This window comes from Betta splendens, chromosome 11 (assembly GCF_900634795.4).
Source record: "Betta splendens chromosome 11, fBetSpl5.4, whole genome shotgun sequence".
Taxonomy (NCBI): Eukaryota; Metazoa; Chordata; class Actinopteri; order Anabantiformes; family Osphronemidae; genus Betta; species Betta splendens.
In genome coordinates this window covers 15,658,589-15,677,404 of record NC_040891.2, presented here as the reverse complement: position 1 = coordinate 15,677,404, position 18,816 = coordinate 15,658,589, and the positions used below count along the sequence as shown (strand labels likewise).

Here is an 18,816-nt window from a genome sequence, read left to right as displayed (position 1 = left end):
ATTTGGTGATCGAGCAGCCGTCCTTATCAATACCCGTCTCCCAGCATGTGACTCACTCTGATGGATCAGAGGAATGTGAGGCTGAGCCACCAGGACGTCTAGTAAACAGGTCCATTAGTCAGTCGGAGCTCAGCTGCTCCTCTGTCTTTATTAACGAGGGTTCGGTCCGATCTGCACTCGCTGATGCAGCTCTTTGCTGCAAATGAGGCGCTGACCAGCTGTTATTACTATGGCGCCAAATATGACAAACTGCAGAACAATGAGCATCAGATGGACGAGAACAGACAGAGAGTCATTTGCTCAGAGCTATTATAAACAGTAACTGACTTACTCCACATGTTGAGCCTAAGGATCTGCTTCACCTTTCGATTGCTTAATGTTGTGACACAGCATTTTCCAATTCCAACTCTGAAGGGATCCCTCTGATCCTGGTTTACATCCACTGGTTGTGTTATTATTGCTCCGTTCAGTCATAAGGAGCTCCTGCTTCACACACATTATAACCATCTGCTAATATGTTTCATCCCATATACCTCCATTGCAAGCATCTTTTAAAAGATGGTTGTTTCCTTATAGAGTGAATAGAAAAGGCATCACATCTTTCCCAGAGATGCATGAACTAAACCTTAAGGTTTTGCTCTTGTTGTGTTTTGGTCATAATGACAAGTTAAAGTCGGTCTGACTCAAGAAAGAAAAACACCAGCGTCTTCTCATGTTTTACTGACTTTCCAAACATATTGTATATTCTTATATCAGTGTAGCGTCTGTTCATGGACCAGCTGAGTCACAGCTTCTGTTAACATTGTGTTAGTGGATGCAACCGGCGCCTCATTGGTCAGGTTAGTGATTACAACAAGCGATGAACACTGCTGGCAGGAGCCTCCGCGCTCCGCAGCTACTTCGGATTTCATGGCTAATGTTCAATATTCTAATAATCTGTTTGCAAAACCTCTTTTCTTTTCAAAGCGCGTGTGGACAGAGTTCCTGCAGAGGAAGGCGGACGCACTGCTGTGCGAGCGGCGCCGTCCGTCTCCCCGGCGTCTACTCGTCGCTCTCGAAGGTGTGCAGGTAGGTCTTGAGGCTCAGGGTGCTGGTGTAGGTGAGGTTGGTGGCTCGGAGGAGATCCAGGCCCGTCAGGATCTCCACGTCTCGTACCCGTGCCGTGTGCAGCTTCAGCAGGTCCTCCACCCACAGCGACTCGTCCTCGTGGCTCTGCAGAGACACGGCAGGAAGCAGCTGTTAGCCGAAACCAAGCGGGACGTGGACGTGAGAGGCAGCAAGGAATCAAGGCTTTCCCAGGAAGCGGGAACAATGAGCACCGACCTATTAATAAAGATACTATTAATTACTGAGCAACAAATGACTGACGGCTGCAAGGAGAGAACGACCTAGAAGCATTTTAATTGAGACATGAGGATCCGCATTGTTGAATTACACAACTGAGTTTTTTTATTTTTCTACTCCGCGTAGGAGTTTGATGACGGGATCCTCTGTTTTCTGCCTGTAAAGCATCATGTGCTCATCACGTGTGTGGGTGAGTCACAAACACCTTTATTTAGTGTTATTACTGGATAATGTGACAGTGTGAGTCAGAGTCGTGTCCCATTGAGGAACTACCATGACTGTGAAATGATGCCAGAACTCAACTGTCTGCAAACCTACATCTACACCTACATCGGAAGTTCCTCACTCTACGTTGACACATGTTAAAAGGTTTCAGAAGAAGAGAAATTAGCTCACATTTCCATATAATGTCACAAAAAGTGTTACTTCTCAGTTTCACTGTAGGACAAACATGAAATCCAGGAAGTGTGAGTTTTATGAACCCTAATTGAACCACTGAGGTCCAGTGCAGCACAGTCCTTCACTTGGAGCAGAACCCAAAGGTTGCAACTGGCGGAGGGACCATATAGACAATTAATCCACTTAATTAATAACAGGCTGCTCTTCACATATCAAAACATCAGTTCTACCCTTTTCATCAAATGCAGTGTGGAAACATGCAGGAACTTAGTAAAATGAAGAAAGTGACGTTTCCACATTAAATGGGGAACAACCGGCAGTGGGTCGATGACCAACACTAGTGTAACAGCAGCATTTCCATGGGTCTGAGTGAAAAAGAAAGGCCATGACTGACATGTGCAGACTAAATATAGCAGCAAATGTTTGTGTAATGACATGAAGTCGCAAAATAAAAGCTGCGGCCGATTGAATGACATCTGTCTGAGGTTGGAACCCTGAACCAGATGGAACCAGAGGCTCCAACACGGAACATGCTGCAAACCGGGTCCAGTGACGCAGTAAATGCTAAGATGGAACACGTTGAGCTGAGCTTGTGACGAACTAGTAGAATGAGCTCATTCACCCTCAAACAAGCCAATTTATCAATTTGACATTAAGGGGTTCGTTGGTGTTGTGTGTCCAACATGATGACACGTCAGAGCTCAGGTGTCTGTTTGCTGTTTCTCCATCATCCGTCCGACCATCCGCCTGTCTGTCTATTCGTTCACATTCGCCTATTTATCCGTCCGTCCGCCCGTCCATCTGTCTATTCATCCATCCGTCCGCCTATTCATTCATCTGTCTATTCATCCATCCGTCCGTCCATCTGTCTATTCATCCATCCATCCGTCCGTCCGTCCGCCTATTCATTCATCTGTCTATTCATCCATCCATCCGTCTGTCCATCTGTCTATTCATCCATCCATCCATCCATCCATCCGTCCGTCCATCTGTCTATTCATCCATCCATCCGTCCACCCGTCTGTCTATTCATCCATCTATCCATCCGTCCGTCCGCCTATTCATTCATCTGTCTATTCATCCATCCATCCGTCCACCCGTCTGTCCATCTGTCTATTCATCCATCCATCCGTCCGTCCATCTGTCTATTCATCCGTCCGTCCGTCCGTCAGCCTATTCATCCATCCATTTATCTGGAGCGTATCCCAGCAGGCTGAGGGTGGGAGTCAGGGTCACCCTGAACAGGTCTCCAGCCTATTGCAGGGCCACACAGAGACAAACAACCACGCACGCACACATTCACACCTACGGACAATGGAGAAGTAGCCAGTCAACCTAAGCACATGTCTGTGGACCGTGGGAGGAACCCACGCGGACACGGGGAGGAACTGCAAACGCCACACAGAGAGGCCTCCCACCCCCTGCACCACGAGCTGCCCATTCTCCATGGACCAATAGATCCTAATGAGAGGGACGCGTCTTCATGCTGGCTCGTGCATTCAGCTGCTAAGGAGGCGTTTGAGGCTCGGTTTGCTCCTAAACTCGTTTGTTTGTCATTGTGAATGACAGTAACCAACGTGCAGGTGGACGCCTTCGCCTCCAGTTTTTCCAGTTTTCTCAAGAGACGGCTTCCCTCCTCTGCTCCTCTCCCTGCTCTTGTGGTGAAAACTCTGACATCAGCTGTTATTCCTGCTGAGACTGATGATGTCGTGAGAGCCACAAAGATACAGTGACAGATTGGTAAACAAACAAATAGTCACACAAAGACTGTGATTATCTCATCCCAGAGATCACAAGGCTCCAGATCACTGGCTTAACACACAATTAGGTTCAAGGCCACAATCACAGCAAATCAACTGCAGCGCATTCAAACCCTGAGGTCTTTGTTGCTTCTCAACGTAATTACAGTGACGCTTGATGTGAAAAAACGTGTGTGTGTGTGTGTGTGTGTGTGTGAAGCTGGAGCGTTCAGTCGGAAGCTACAACAATCAACACAGCGTTTTATTTGGCTGAACTAATGCAGAAATCAGTGAAAAACGCCGTTGACCAGGAAACTAATGATCCGAACGGAAAAGACTGTTAATTCGATCATTTCTTTTTTTATTTAACTTCCTTCATCCAGGAACTCATTAGCATTTCGCATCCACGGCCCGTTGCTCCTAGACGCTGTGAGTCATGGCTGCATGAGCAACTGAACATCCCCAAACACAAGCTGAAGGAGGTCAGAAACCATGACCCATGACCCACGCAGTGAGGCTGCTCAACAAATGCCAGCACAAGTTCAAGTCCCACAATAGCCTGTGACGGCTCCACACCCACACATTAGACCTGCTGGAACGTCACCACATTCAGATGGGTTCTCTGGATGAACCTTGGTGTCACCTTTGACCAGCGTCTCAACAGTGATTTGGTTAATAAGCCTCAGGCCTCAGTCACATCGAAGGCCTGATTTCTATCTGCACCACCCTTGATAACAGTGCAGTGGAGTCCTGAAGCGGTCGCGTACGCAGTTTGACCTGTGTGTCTGCGTCAAGCTCTAGGTCTAGAATCTGGAAGGAGTCAGGTCCAGGGTCTGACTCAGGACCAGACTCATCAGTTCTTTCTTTTTTCTCTTTTTATTGCAGCGTCTTGTGCATTTTGACCACCAGCACCAGCAGGTTTCTTTGATCCAGCCGGAAGCCGGACTGCATGGAGTTAAGGCTTAAAATAACAACTGTGACACGACAGGGAATCCCCCAGTGAGCCTCACCGGCACCGAGGAGCAGCGGAGTCATGGTTACTGACACAAAGCACCTGAAGCCTGTCTGACATGCTTTAGGCGTGTGTCGACGCGTGGGCAAAACTTGGAGCGCTTCCAAAAACATTCCATTCGGATTGTGAAGATCCAGAAACTTTGTCGAGTCTTTCCAGTTCGTGAGCTGAGGCAGAGGAAACGCTTCCTTTCAGTGTTTCTGTTGAACTTGCTCCATGTCGAAATTAGGACAAAGTATCAAGTCAAACATCGGCGGCATGAGCTGTTGAGTTTCATCCAAAGCCACCAAAAAAGGCAGCAGGTTGGAGAAAGGCTCCGAGCTGATTCACTTCCCTTCAACTGCAGGTTTCAGAATGAGCTGCACGCTGAACCAACACACAACAGCTCATTTCAGCCCACCAAAGCAAACATAAACTATTATTACGCTCGAGGTTAGTTTCATATTTACACCCCGGACCTCTGATCTGTTTCCTTTTCTCAGGTTGTCTGTTCAGGTTTATCCTTGTTTTCTATGTTTTACTGCTGTTGGTAAATCGTTTATTTCCCATCTTTGGTGAGTCTGTAAAACGTTGCTATAGATAGAAGCGTATGTAGAAGTACAGTCTAGAAGTGAAACTATTGCCCTCTGAGATGCAGTGAAGGCGGAGGTGTGTGGAGGCTGGGCCGCGCTGCCCCCTGCTGGGCCTTCACTCACGTTGCAGGCTTCACTGTTGTCCTGTCTGTGAGGCAGCACGAAGGCCAACACCTGCAGCTCCTCGTCGCACTCCTCCACGGTCTGGTTGAGGCCCTGGCAGCTGCTCAACACGCTGTAGTAGTGCGTGGGCACGGGAGGGTTGTCGGGTGAAAACCTGCAGGGAGAGACGCAGGTGAGACGCGCGCTGCACGGACTCTTGGTGCTACTGCTGCCTTCGCCGGTCCCGGGTCAGACCAGAACCTTCACAACCACTCACCGCTTTATCTCCTCTGTGGTGTCACGGAGGCCGTCGTAGTTGTAGTCGAACACGGGCCCTGCCAGAACGTTGATCCCGTTGCTGTTCTCTGCCAAGCGCCTCAGCAGCACCCCCTGCAGGTAGTTCCACATCCCTGCAGGCACAGGGACACAGCAGCTGATGCTAGTGGCTCTAGGGCAGCACGGTGGTGCAGGGGGTAGAACCTTTGCCTCACAGGTTATGGGTTTGATTCCCGGGCTCTGAATTGCCCGTAGGTGAGTGTGTGTGAATGTCTGTGTGTGTGTTGCCCTGCGATGGACTGGCGAGCTGTACCCTGCCTCTCATAGGCTCCAGCACCACCCGCGACCCCGCATGCCAGTGAGTGGTAGAAAATGGATGGATGGGAAGCGCTGTACATGCACAGATGTTGCTGAGCAGTGCACGACTCGCTCACCTGCAGCTTTGAGTTGGTCTGATTGACATCTAACATCTGGATTCAAGCTCAGTGATTAGTTTAGACAGAGCGACTTACTCTTGAAGGCTGGATACATGGGGACGGTGTTGGTGATGAGAGAGGCGTCGTATCTGGACTCAGCAGATGAGGCCATGCCTGCAGGAAGCACACACACACACACACACACACACACACACACACACACACACACACACACACACACACACACACACACACACACACACACACACACACACACACACACACACACTCGTGTTTGTCATCAACATGGGGACTTCCCATTGACATAATGCCTCCCTCGCCCCTCAATCTAACCATCACAAATAAAGGCAGACGTCTAATCTTTGCTCTAATCTGAACCAAAACTCAATTCTAACCTCAGCCCTAAAATCACATCTTGACCCTCAAAAAGCTTTCGGACCGAAGTGTCCCCACGTTGTTGCAGCGTCCTCACCTTGATAGCAAAAACATGGTTTATGGTCCCCACGTCGAAGGAAAAACATGCACACACACACACACACACACGCACGCACGCGCACACACAAACATAAACACACACACACACGCACACTTTTTAAACACAACCAGGTGATTGTGTGACCCTCTGGCGCTCGGCGCTGCTGTGCGTGTACCTGGGGGGAAGAGGAAGCCGGGGCTGAGGCGACCGTTCTGGTTGTAGGTGCTGCAGCTCTGGCTGTGATCGGCCGACACTCTGGGGTCCATTCGGATGCACTGATCATCAGGAGACACCTCTGGAGCTGGAGTCACGTACTCCTGTAAGACGACAGAACCCTGAGGAGGTGGAGGAGAGCAGGAGGTGGAGCAGAGCAGGAGGAGGAGCAGGAGGAGGAGAGCAGGAGGTGGAGAGCAGGAGGTGGAGCAGGTGGAGGAGGTGGAGCAGAGCAGGAGGTGGAGAGCAGGAGGTGGAGCAGAGCAGGAGGAGGTGGAGCAGAGCAGGAGGAGGAGCAGGAGGTGGAGAGCAGGAGGTGGAGAGCAGGAGGTGGGGCAGAGCAGGAGGAGGAGCAGGAGGTGGAGCAGAGCAGGAGGTGGAGCAGGTGGAGGAGGTGGAGCAGAGCAGGAGGTGGAGCAGAGCAGGGGGTGGAGGAGGTGGAGGGGAGCAGGAGGAGGAGAGCATGAAGTGGAGCAGAGCAGGAGGAGGAGGAGGTAGAAGAGAGCAGGCGAGTGGAGGAAGCGCCGCCGGGTCCGGGTTGTTGTTCATCCAGGTGTTGGTGGTTTGAGCAGCAGCAGCAGCAGCTCGTAACGGTTGGCGCCTGTTGGGACTCGCACACAGCAGGAGTGTGTTCAGAGGCGTCGACATGTTTGTGTTGCTCTTTCACCAACTCCCTGCCACTTACATGTGCACAGTGTATCAGACCTTTACAAGCGTCACACGTTAAGTGAGTTTAAGCTGGAGCTGCAGGAGAAAGTGAGCAGGACCCAAAAACATGTCAGAGTCAAACTGAGGCCTGGAGCTGGAAATGACGTCCCGGCAGCCTGTGTGTGTGTGTGTGTGTGTGTGTGTGTGTGTGTGTGTGTGTGTGTGTGTGTGTGTGTGTGTGTGTGCGCACGTGTGTGTGTGTGTGTGTGTGTGTGTGTGTGTGTGCGCACGTGTGTGTGTGTGTGCGCGCGTGCGTGCGTGTGTGTACACGTGCATGTGTTGTGTGTGTGTGTGTGTGTGTGTGTGTGTGTATGCACGCGTGCGTGTGTGTGTGTGTGTGTGTGTGTGCGCACGTGTGTGTGTGTGTGTGCGCGTGCGTGTGTGTACACGTGCATGTGTTTTGTGTGTGTGTGTGTGTGTGTGTATGCACGCGTGCGTGTGTGTGTGTGTGTGTGTGTGTGTGTGTGTGTGTGTGTGTGTGTGTGTGTGTGTGTGTGCGTGTGTGCGCGCATGCGTGCGTGTGTGTGCAGACCTGGCGTGGCACCGTGTAGGACGTCCACAGAGGCATGTGCAGCTCTGTGCTGTATCCGCTGATGAACTCCACGTGATGGAGGAGGCTGTAGCGAGTGTGGAACATCACGGCTGGACGGCCGAACGGCAGCTGGCTGCTGTCTGCAGACACACACACACACGCACACACACGCGCACACACACGCGCACACGCGCGCACACACACGCACACACACGCACACACACGCACACACACGCACACACACACACACACACACACACACACACACACACACACACACACACACACACACACACACACACACACACACAGAAGCCCAGTTCAGCCATTCTCAGCTCTAATCCTGCTGAGCCTCTTACTGTAACAAGGAACCTACTGTAGCTGTAGAGTCCGTCGGGAGCCGGACTGAAAGCTTCCGGCGTCTCCTCCACTTTGTTCTGTAGAACAAACGCAGCGTTTGGGTGCATGTTCTTGTTCAGAGACGCTGACGTTCTGCTGGCGCCACCACTCACCTCGTGGTCGCAGCTGCAGCCCAGGTCGCGCGGGCCGGGGTCCGAGGCCGGCGCAGGCGCCGGTTCTGGTGGCGTCAGCTCCTCCTTCATGCTGGGCTGGAACGGAGGCTCCCGGAGCATGTGGTTGAGGCTGCCGTGGGTGCCGTTGTTGGGAGCCGGCTTGAGGCCCAGCAGGTCTGAGCACAGGGAGCGTTCAGCAGCACGCAGCAGAGCAACGCAGCCAGGCTTCACAGTAAAGCGTCCTCACCGCACATCACGTTGTACAACTCGATGTTCTCAAACTCCGGCACGGTTTTCTGGAACTTGAAGCTCGGCCCGTGGCCCATGAAGATGGTCTGCACAGAGAAGAGCGCTCAGAGGCGTGGCACCGGCAGCCCGGCGGCCTCCGGCACCGAGGCGGGTCTCACCCTCATGCTGGTGATCTTGTTGTCGAAGCCGTGGTCGCCAAAGAAACCACAGCGAGACCGCAGTTTTTCTGGCATTTTCCTGAAACACACGTTTTGCCACAGTTACGTCTGCGGCGGCGGCGGCGGCGGCGGCCGACGCTCGGCGGCCGAGGCCGTTACCTGGCGATGTGCCACTTCCTCTCCATCAGCAGGTGGACGTCCTCGATGCGGCGGTTGTTGGCGTAGTGGAGCCTCTTGGGCAAATGCTGCTTCAGGTACGGCTTGAAGTGCTGAGTCGGCATTTTACACTGAAACGCCACACGAGAGCGGTGAGCGACAACAAGGTGAGGCGCGGCATCCCCGGATCTGAGCTTCTACTCACTGTGAGGTTGGCCACCACCAGGTGTGGGTCATCTGGAAGAGAAGCAAGGTTAGAAACGCCTCCGGCAGGCGCGTCTGCTCGCTGAGGAGCTGCTGCCTTACATGTGGGCGAGCGGGGGTCGCGGGGGCGGATCCGGCCCAGCGAGCCGGGGATCAGCGTGATCTCGTCGATGTTGAGGGGGTAGCTGCTGAGGAACTCGGTGCGGTCGCAGTGGGCCTCCTCCATCCCTGGAAGCACACGGCCGTTACAGCCTTCGCCTGCTCGCGGCTCAGGCTATGGGCTCCGGTCTCCTACCGTGGTCTCCCACGATGATGATGTTGACACAGCGGTGCAGGTTCATCTGCTTCAGGCCGTTCATCAGCTGCCCGATGATGTTGTCTATCTCCTTCAGAGGGTTGTCCAGCTGAGGCAGACACAAGAGTGAGACGCTGCGTCGCTCCGGCCCGGCTGCGCGCCGGCCGGGGGCCTCACCTCGCTGCTCAGCGGTCCCAGCCGGTGTCCGAAGGTGTCGGGCTGCTCGGAGTGGACAGCGTAGACGTAGGGCCTGCACCGGGACAGAAGACGGGTTCAAGATGGCCGCCGAGCGGAGCCCGGCTGCGTGCTGGGTGCAGCTCGTGGGGCTTCCTGAAACACGTACCTCTCGTCATCGGGCAGACGCAGCCACTGCAGTATGGTCAGAATCCGCCTCTCCAGAGGAATCACCCTGGAAGCGAGAGGTGTCAGAGAGTCAGAGTTTTTCTAGCTCTGTGTTTTAGTTTCACAGTTTCTGGTGTGGACGTTAAGCGGCAGAGCTATGATTCGTGTGTGTGTGGGCATTGTCCTGTGTCCATTGTGTGGACAGCAGCCTCGTGATCGCTGGGTCAGAACGACGCGCTGCCTTCACTGTCTAATGGGAAATGTTCCAGAACTCAAGTACCAAGGCCAGAAGAACGTTCCTGCCTTCACTCCCTGCTTCTCGGCCGTGATCCAGATCTGCAAGACGTCAGGAAACCAAGCCTCAGACGGAGTCCCCACGCTCCTCACGCGTCCCATAAGGCGTGGTGCTGTGTGGACTCACCGGCTGCCCGCCCCACCAGCGGTGGTTCAGCTTCTCCCTGGTGCGGAGGCTGAAGGTGGCGTTGAACACCGGGTCGTGCATCGTGTTCCCCACGATCCCGTGAGACTCCGGGTAGAGGCCCTGCAGACGCACAGGGGACGGTCAGCGCCGGGGCCTGAACGCCACAGACTCACCTCCAGCTGGGGGCACTCACGGTGGCCAGCGTGTATAGGTTGGGGAAGGTCTTGGATGGGTAGACTGGTCGCATGTAGGGCGCTGACGTACCACAGCTTCCTGGGAAGAAGGCAAACTGCTGGATGACACACGTCACACAAACAGAGCTCAGGCTGAGTTACACAGATGTACACACGGAGTTTATGGATGTTGGGCATGACGGCTTTGCCCTTCCTCAGGTAGGAGGCTCTGAAGCCATCCACCGACAGCATGATGAGCGGAGGCCGGATGAAGCTGGGGAGCACAGACAACAGGCCTGCTTTGAATGTGGACGCTGCGATTTACCGATGGGCTGCGTGGATTCAACTCGTACCCTGCAGGACATTCTGCGCTCTGGATCTCCTCACAGTCTCCTTCCACCCAAGAGGCCTCGGCTGACGGAGAGGACAGGGCGGTCAGTGCTCGCGCCTCATTAACATCATTAACAGGCGCCCGTGGGGACCTCTACCTTGGCACTGCGACTTGTAGTTGGAGCAGCAGTCTCCTTTCTGCAGACAGTCCTGGGAGCAGTGGCAGGCGTGGTTGTCGTTCCTCTCCTCCCCGCAGCGCTCGGCCGTGCACTCGAAGCCTCCCTCTGAGCCACAAGAGGGAGCAGCGTTAGCACGGGCTCATGTAGCCGCGAGCTAAGACTCACAACCACTCAACCTGAGGGAGCAGCGTTAGCATGGGCTCATGTAGCCGCAAGATAAGACTCACAACCACTCAACCTGAGGGAGCAGCGTTAGCATGGGCTCATGTAGCCGCGAGCTAAGACTCACAACCACTCAACCTGAGGGAGCAGCGTTAGCACGGGCTCTTACAGCCCGAGCTAAGACTCACGTAGCCGCGAGCTAAGACTCACAGCCAGTCAAGCTTCCAAAGCAGAGGGAGCAGTGAGGCCAGGCTTGCCCTGAGGCCCTGGTCAGCCTGTCAGACCTCCCCCAGGCCCAGACTCTACCAAGCTCTGATGGAGGCAGAGGCCCTAAGTATTTACAGCTTAGGTGACTTTGGTACTGATCCAGTGACTACTGATAAAGCAGAAGTTGGTAAAAGCTCCCAGTCTGACACTGGTTTGCTTGGTCTTGTTCCTTTGTGACTGTCTGAAGGGCAGCGGCCCGTCCACACGCTGTGGTGTGGCTCTGACACTGACCTGTTTTCAGGCAGTGCTCGTCGAAGTCGAAGCAGCAGCTGTAGTAGGTTTTACACAGATTGTCACATCTGCATCCCGGAGGTTTGACCTCCTCCAGCTCAAAGCACCTCCCCTTGCAGGATCCCGCTGTGCTGACCCACTCTGAGATGACTGGAGGGCGGAGAGGGAGCATTTATTCATGTGCACTTAAAGGCGACAGGCACCTGTGTTGAGTTACGGACCAGTTCCTATTTTTAAGTGTCTTCAGCTGGATTTTCATCAACATAAAAACAAAAACCATTGGCCTCTGTGGCCCATTCAGAGCAGCTCAAATGTCCGAGCTTCAGTGAATGCGCCACAGATTGTTGCCAATGCAGTGTCACATGAGGATAAAGTAAGTGAGGCTCTGAATGCGTGAACGTTTTACTTTGGAGGCGTCGTGGGCGCTGGGCTCACCTTTGGGTTGGACCGGTGGGATGTCCCCTCCTCCCTCCCCCGGGCGCGTGGCTTGAAACACGTAAGCGGTGGTGACATCAGAGCGCCACAGGCAGAACACACCCACTACCTGCAGGGAACACACACGTTCTTTATGGGAGCATCAGCGAGGACGTCGACGCTGGGAGCCTCGAACCAGAAAAGTCCCTGCGCTCCGTGACGCCCGAATGGGCGTTTGCTCCATCACTCACACCTCAACAAAGAGGTCAGAGGTCGGCGGCAGCCAGATTTGGCAACACTGGATGAGTGCTGGTGATGCAGCTCCTTGTGTGGCTGCTGCTGATAAAGGCCGTGGACGCAGTGGGAACGTTCACGTCAGATCCAGACGAACGCCAGCGTCACACTAGGTTTTCAACCAGCAGAGGTTCACGCTTGTTTTTCCCCTTTAAACTGAACTGAGGGAAATAAAGTTTAGCAGCTGAGGTGATGCCTTTGTGGAGGAGCAGGATGGAATCAACCCCAGTGACCTCTTCATAAGGAAAATGAAAGTCAAATCATGCGTATGCGCTGGTAATATTCTGCAGATGTGCGTTGGGCAAAACACTGAGTCACTGAGCGACTCACACTTCAATGTAAAGTACGCGTCCGACGCAGGTGACACGAATGAGGATGACGATGAACAACCTACAGCTTCGCGCTCACATCTCACGGCTCGTTACGTTTTCTAACACAAGCCCCGCGTGGACGTGAGGCAAAGCGCAGGTCGACGCCTCGATGCCGCACGAGCGCGATCTTTATTCCCCGAGCGGAGGGACAGAACGTCCGACCCACGCACCCACAAACAGCGACATGCACTGCCAACAAGAACCTGCGACAGTCTCACCTACCAAGTAGCCCAGTAACATGATCCAAGCGGCGAATGCACCTTTGGCATCCGCTTAAAATAAGCCCAAAGCTCCGTCACTGTGTCCAGAGTCCGGTAGAAGATCCTCTGTGCGCCTCCAGATCGATGGAGCAGAGCGCAGGAGTCCAACTCCGCTCGCTCGCTCGCTCGCGCACTCTCTCTCTCTCTCTCTCTCGCTCGCTCTCTCCCCCTCTCTCTCCCCGTTGTTTGCCTTCGCTTTGCCTCTGCCTCTCTCGGGTTTGGGCCAATAAGCATGAAGTAATGGTGACAGCTGCGCTCTGGTACAACGGTGCGTCAGGCCGCGGTGACGCTCCGGAGTCCAACGCAGTGAGCGCGCTGGGAGGGGGGGGGGGGGTCTGGGCCCAGTGGACAAGGCAGTGAGCAGCGCTGGGAGGGGGAGGGGGGGGTCTCTGGGCCCAGTGGACAACAGAGCAGCAAACACACGAGCTGCACGGCCGCTGCACAAGTTCAACCACCACGCACTCACACCCACACGTCTCCTGTTTCACGTTTGCAGGAGCTGAGGCCACAAACCCAGGACCGGACCCGTTCTGTTCTGTCCTTAACCCTCGTGTTACAGTAACAGGAGAGAAGAGCGCCCTGCTGCTCCTCCAACAGCCGCTGTTTGCTGACTCATTTAAATAGTAAAGAAGAACTACGTCCCCTCCTCCAGGCCGAGCTCTGCTCTGTTGACAAATGCTCAAAGCAAATGGAACAATGACCCAGTGTCAGCGCCGTCCAAGGTCAGCGCCCGCTCCTGCTCTACTGTATGCAGCAGGAGCCCGAGCCGACCCGCGGGTCGGCGGACGCCACCAGAGGTGGCGTGCGCGTTGCTGGAGGACCACAACGAGCAGCAGTTGTTGAGCGCTGGGCTAAAGGCCGCTGCGTGTGTGCTCACCGCCCACACGGGCCTGCTGGGCCGCTATCTCATCTCAGATAAGAGAAGAGGCACAAGTGTTTGGGTTCAGCTGGCACAGATAATGAGGCTTTCACCTCCGAGGCACACGGGCGCTGAGCCTTCAGCAGAGGTCAAAGGTCAGGTGCAGCAGGCCGTCAGAGAGGCCTAAAAAGGCCCGGCGCTTCAGCAGAAGGTCACAGCCGCATAATGGGAGGTGTAACTGCAAGCAGCTTCCTCAGGTCTCCGCTTTAGGAACGCGCTCTCCAAGCCCCATGGGGGTCACACGTCCCCTGCTCTGAAAGTGCTGTGCAGGCCTGGGGCCCCGGGCGGACTCACACACACAAACATAGAGATTGGCTGGCTGGTTCCGGGGGACGGGTCGCGGCTGAAGCTGCCTCAGGCTGGAGCGTCGCGCTGACTCGCTCAGGTCTGGGGCCGCGTGTGATGCAACCACAGCTGGAGCGGAGCTGAGCAGCCGGGACCTCAGAGGCCCCTGGGTCCCGTCAGGCTCTAGTTTTCATCTGCTGCCCTCAGATACATTAAGTCTGTTGACAGCTGTGTGTCGTATTTTAGAAAAAACACTGTTGCACTTTGAACAAAGTTAATATTTGTCATGATGCTTAAACACACAACTACACAGACGCACGTGCAGATGTTCCCGCTCACATGTCTCAGACTGAAGCTCTCATCACAGCGGCGTTTCAGCAGGATGAGTCTTTTTACTACACTCTGACGCCGAAGCCAAAGCTTTGTGTCATGTCTGGGTCCGGTCCATCTCAGCTGTTCTTCCTGGCTTCACTTCCTGCTCAGACACGGACTCAAACCACCAGTCGATCCCTGCTGCTCCCTTTAAAGTTAACAGCTCACAGCGGCTCCTTTAAATGACACAGAAGCAGCAAAGACTGGAGAGAAGGAGCTGAGGGGACAGAGCGGCGGCGGCGGCCGCGGCCCAGCAGGGGGCGACACCACGCAGGCGTCAGCAGGTGGAGCTGCTGAACAGGCCTGGAATAAAGAGCAGACGTGGGTGAGGACTCATGTTCACATGGAGCCTGTGTTGTTCCCTTGAATCGGCCTCAAACCTTCACGGTCGTGCACCGTCCGCTCCGTCGTCTCTGACCTCATGTGGCTCATGTTGAGGCGACGTAATGAGTCTGGAATGTGTTTTCTGTTAACGGGACGTGGAAACGTCGATGCAGCTGTTTCACAAGTCGGATGCTGATAGCGGCATTTGTGAGACGGCCTGAACTGTGACGTTCAGGGTTGAAGTAAAGCTGCCTCTCAAACCCGGCAGCTTCAACAGAACCTGCTCCGGGACCATGGAGCAGGTTTTCATGGTGTCCAGCAGAGTGAGGACCAGGTTGTCCAGGAGACGCCACTGCTTGTAAACCTTGGATGTGAGGTTACCAGATGTGGCTTTGGTTTAAAGAGTCCAACAACCATCCAGATGTTGCCTGCGTGAGGAGCCAACACACACCAACACACCAGCATCAACCCCACCAGTCAATGGTAACACTGATCCAGTAAGTGGCTCCTACGTGAAGACAGAAGCTGCACAATGCGCTTCACACATGTGATGTCAGACAGACCTTTCACCTGGTTACTGTCGTTTGGCTGCAGGATCAGCAGCTTCGAGCAGCAGCACGGATCGATGGCAGCCCTGAGAATGTGTGTGCAGATAGAGAGGATGTGGATCCATCACAGACGTGTTTACTCAGTCCAAACCACACCCTGACTTCGTGCCTTTGCTCCGTCCTGACCGATGCTCAGGTTGTTGTGTGCTCGTGGTTCAGTCGGGTTCTGGAGCAGACGGAGAGCAGGCAGCGGGACTCAGACGTGTCCCCTTTAGTCTATCTGTGTTGGCAGTGCCTCGTCTCCTCCACACTCGGACTCTGTCGCTGTATAACAGCCTGTTAACGCTGCTCCAGATTCCAGCCTGTCTCCTAGAAACCAAACAAGCGCTCAGTGTTCGTCCTGGCTTCAGGTCAAAGGTCACAGGGCTGTTCCGCTGCAGACAGGGATGGAGCTGCTGTTCCATCAGATGGAGCTCTGTTTGAGTCTCCTCCCCCTGCTGCTGAGGGCGGCCCTGTTTGTCCAAGGGTTTAATGTTTAGCCCACGCGGCTCAGGTGGTGGCCGTCTATAAACACAGATCTATAAAACAGATTCGCAGCTCATCCAGTGTTTTAGTCTCTTATGGATCCAGCAGCTTCGTCCTCAGACTGAAGATGGGACCTCGAACAGCAGGTGAGAGCGATTTCACTTTATAAGCAGACGAGTGCGATGAGGTCGTGGGAGGAGGCTTCAGGACCTCCAGCAGAAGCCTTTTCATTTTACTGCGCCTCATTAGAGTCTGGGAGCGTAAAGGCCCAAAGGAACGTGAACGTGGAACCTTGGTGACGCACGATGATGGTGATGAATCCCTGTAACAGGCAGCGGCTATGGAGGAACATCAGAAGAGGCTTTGCTGCTTGTTTGTGATCTGAGATGAGAATCGAGCTGCTTTTCGTTGGGTTAGACATCGTCTGATGATGGCGTGTTTAAGACAACACATCACTCTCTGCGTCAGTCTCTTCCTCTAAGGAGGTGAAGTCAGCTCCTGCAGCGGGACGCGGAGCAGCCCGACCGCGGAGCTGCAGCGACGGGAGCAGATACGTGAGGAGGGGAGCGTCCTCCCCCTCCCTGACGCTCTGCAGCCCCAAGTCAGGTGAAAGGTCACACCAGGTTCCTTCTGACGCGCGGACCTTTTACCTGCCGCTCTGTTCATTCTCCTTTTCACCTGTGCAGTCCTGAAAAGGCCTGTGAGCACAGAGGAGCTGCAGCGACCAGGAGGCCCCTACGTTAAGAAGACCGTCACCGTAGGTCATCAGGAGCCTCACTCGGCTGCAGGTCCGTCCCGCTCTCACCTCCTTGTGCTGCTGCTCGGCTGCAGGTCGTGGGCGACGCCGTGGGCTGGGGCTTCGTGGTGAGGGGGGAGCGGCCGTGCCACGTCCAGGCCGTGGAGCCCTGCGGTCCGGCCGCCGCTGCAGGGGTGAAGGTAGGCGTGGGTTAGGGTGACGCCTAGTGGTCAGTGCTGGGAGTGCAGCTGGAGCAGCCTCTTCCTGAGCCTTTAGCTCCAGAGCAGGACAGGCAGCCGGGCCTCGACCCGTCGGCCCGGCGACCGTCGACCCGTCGACCCAGCGACCGTCGACAGGCAGCCGGGCCTCGACCCGGCGACCCGTCGACCGTCGACAGGCAGCCGGGCCTCGACCCGTCGGCCCGGCGACCGTCGACCCGGCGACCATCGACAGGCAGCCGGGCCTCGACCCGGCGACCTGTCGACCCGGCGACCGTTGACAGGCAGCGGGCCTCGACCCGGCGACCGTCGGCCCGGCGACCGGCAGACGGCCGAGGCCCGGCTCGTTATATGAAGCAGTGGTTTGAGTCGGGTCGTGCAGCTGACGCCTCCTTTCGTGCCCACAGGTTTGTCAGTTTGTAGTTTCAGTCCACGGCATCAACGTGCTCCACCTGGACTACCGCGCCGTCAGCCACCTGGTTCTGACGGGCCCCAGGACGGTGGTGATGGAGGTGATGGAGGAGACCAGCTAGTGAGGAGGAGCAGTATGTATGGACGGAAACAGGTGAAGTAGGAATGAGGCTCTGCTCAGACTCCTACTAACGTGTGAGGTTTCCCACACACAGTCACGCTGCAGCTCCGGTTCTGGAGCGCACGCTCTGTGCTGCAATAAAAGTCTGCTGGACCCGGACGACTCCCAAACCAAACTGGAAAACTAAATGAGTCAAATAAATGTGGGTAAGATCCCTTTATTTGCAGGTTTGTAGTCAAACTGATGCAGTAAGTGACATTCAGCTGGAAAACTGGATCCACGCGAGGACCTGGCGGTTCCAGAGGTTTGTTTGGCTGCAGATGTTTGGTGCCGGAGGCCGCTGGGTCTCCGTGTGGATGCGCTGGTCCAGAATCAGCTGGCGTTTGGACTCTTTACCTGCCCTCCCTCACACCTGCGCCTGGAAACGCCCGCTGCGTTTGCTTTTCCATCCACTCTGTCCGAACCTCTGTGTCCTTTTCCACTTTTGTGTACTGTTTTTGATGGTGTGTTCAGGTTCAGTAGGACAGTCTGCCGCTGGCTCTCTGCCATTAGTGCAGTCACAGTTTGATGCTATGTCTAAAATACCACATGTGGAACAATTTTATCATCTAAAATACAAAATAAAATATATTTAAAATGTGAACTGTTTGATTTTAATTCAACGTAAAGGAGGGGCAGTTCCCCGTTTGACCAGTTGGTGGCAGCACTGCTCCAGCTTTTTAACCTCTTTGGCCCCAGAGGAGACGTCACTGAGGCAACGACCCTTCAGCAGAGAAGCCAAAGCTCTCACCACGGAGTTCCATCCGTCCAATTGTGACACACCTTCAAAAACCTTCCAGGTTTGAAGGATGATGCATCTAACTATGAGCTTAAAACTGTGTAATCTGTGGAAATGAGGTGTTTGGTTCAGGATGAAAAGAGGACGTGTACAGAAACGGGCCATTAAGGTGAATAAACATGAACAAACTGCTGCTGAGCACAGACGAACGCTGCACGGTGTCGCTGAAGCGTGTGAATGCGCCGGAACGTTGAACTTTCTCCTGGAACCGTTGTTCCAGGGAACGCGCAGAACAAACATGGGCCTGTCAGCGCTGGGAATCCTCCCGGTGACAGACGCCCGCTCTCTCTCTCGCTCGCCTGCTCCCTCGCCCGCTCCTCTCAGGGTCACAGAGTGGAGTGGACGTTGCTCGCTCGCTCGCTCCCTCGCCCGCCCGCTCCCTCGCCCGCTCCTCTCAGGGTCACAGAGTGGAGTGGACGTGTTGCTCGCTCGCTCTCTCGCTCGCCCGCCCGCTCCCTCGCTCCCTCGCCCGCTCGCCCGATCCTCTCAGGGTCACAGAGTGGAGTGGACGTGTTGCTCGCTCGCTCCCTCGCCCACACGCCCGCTCCTCGCTCGCCCGCTCCCTCGCTCGCCCGCTCCTCTCAGGGTCACAGAGTGGAGTGGACGTGTTGCTCGCTCGCTCGCTCCCTCGCCCACACGCCCGCTCCCTCGCCCGCTCCCTCGCTCGCCCGCTCCTCTCAGGGTCACAGAGT

General features: G+C 54.9%; 2 protein-coding genes and 1 long non-coding RNA gene across 5 annotated transcripts; 2 read left to right on the top strand and 1 right to left on the bottom strand.

Moving 5' to 3' along the window:
- Positions 1-704: 704 nt before the first annotated feature.
- On the bottom strand, positions 705-13,048 carry enpp2l (ectonucleotide pyrophosphatase/phosphodiesterase 2-like). The gene is given in 25 exon segments (XM_041072960.2): positions 705-1,212; positions 5,190-5,343; positions 5,446-5,578; positions 5,957-6,034; positions 6,532-6,673; positions 7,810-7,949; positions 8,186-8,246; positions 8,322-8,497; positions 8,569-8,656; positions 8,729-8,807; positions 8,888-9,015; positions 9,090-9,121; positions 9,191-9,316; positions 9,384-9,497; positions 9,500-9,633; positions 9,727-9,792; positions 10,006-10,061; positions 10,147-10,266; positions 10,340-10,419; positions 10,496-10,593; positions 10,673-10,733; positions 10,808-10,933; positions 11,489-11,638; positions 11,924-12,032; positions 12,790-13,048. Coding segments are annotated over 25 exon segments (2,640 nt in total). The 5' UTR covers positions 12,808-13,048; the 3' UTR covers positions 705-1,041.
- On the top strand, positions 6,657-7,007 carry LOC129604896 (uncharacterized). Of its 3 annotated transcripts, none has more exons than XR_008696209.1 (3): positions 6,657-6,773; positions 6,809-6,899; positions 6,964-7,007. It is a non-coding gene; the product is annotated as an uncharacterized LOC129604896 (long non-coding RNA). The 3 variants fall into 3 exon arrangements; XR_008696208.1 differs by having other exon boundaries at positions 6,809-6,885; positions 6,964-7,001; XR_008696207.1 differs by having other exon boundaries at positions 6,809-6,885; positions 6,929-6,979.
- Positions 13,049-15,367: 2,319 nt separating the features above from the next.
- Positions 15,368-17,929, top strand: LOC114866182 (DEP domain-containing mTOR-interacting protein-like). The gene is made up of 5 exons (XM_029167912.3): positions 15,368-15,946; positions 16,269-16,406; positions 16,487-16,557; positions 16,632-16,736; positions 17,162-17,929. Exons 1-5 carry the CDS (start codon positions 15,928-15,930, stop codon positions 17,285-17,287), a joined length of 459 nt encoding a protein of 152 aa, XP_029023745.1. The 5' UTR covers positions 15,368-15,927; the 3' UTR covers positions 17,288-17,929.
- Positions 17,930-18,816: the final 887 nt, after the last annotated feature.

Coding starts and splice junctions, on each gene's coding strand:
- LOC114866182 (XM_029167912.3), top strand. Junction 16,407..16,486: donor GCTCTGCAGCCCCAAGTCAG/GTGAAAGGTCAC, acceptor TCACCTGTGCAG/TCCTGAAAAGGCCTGTGAGC. Junction 16,558..16,631: donor ACGTTAAGAAGACCGTCACC/GTAGGTCATCAG, acceptor GCTCGGCTGCAG/GTCGTGGGCGACGCCGTGGG.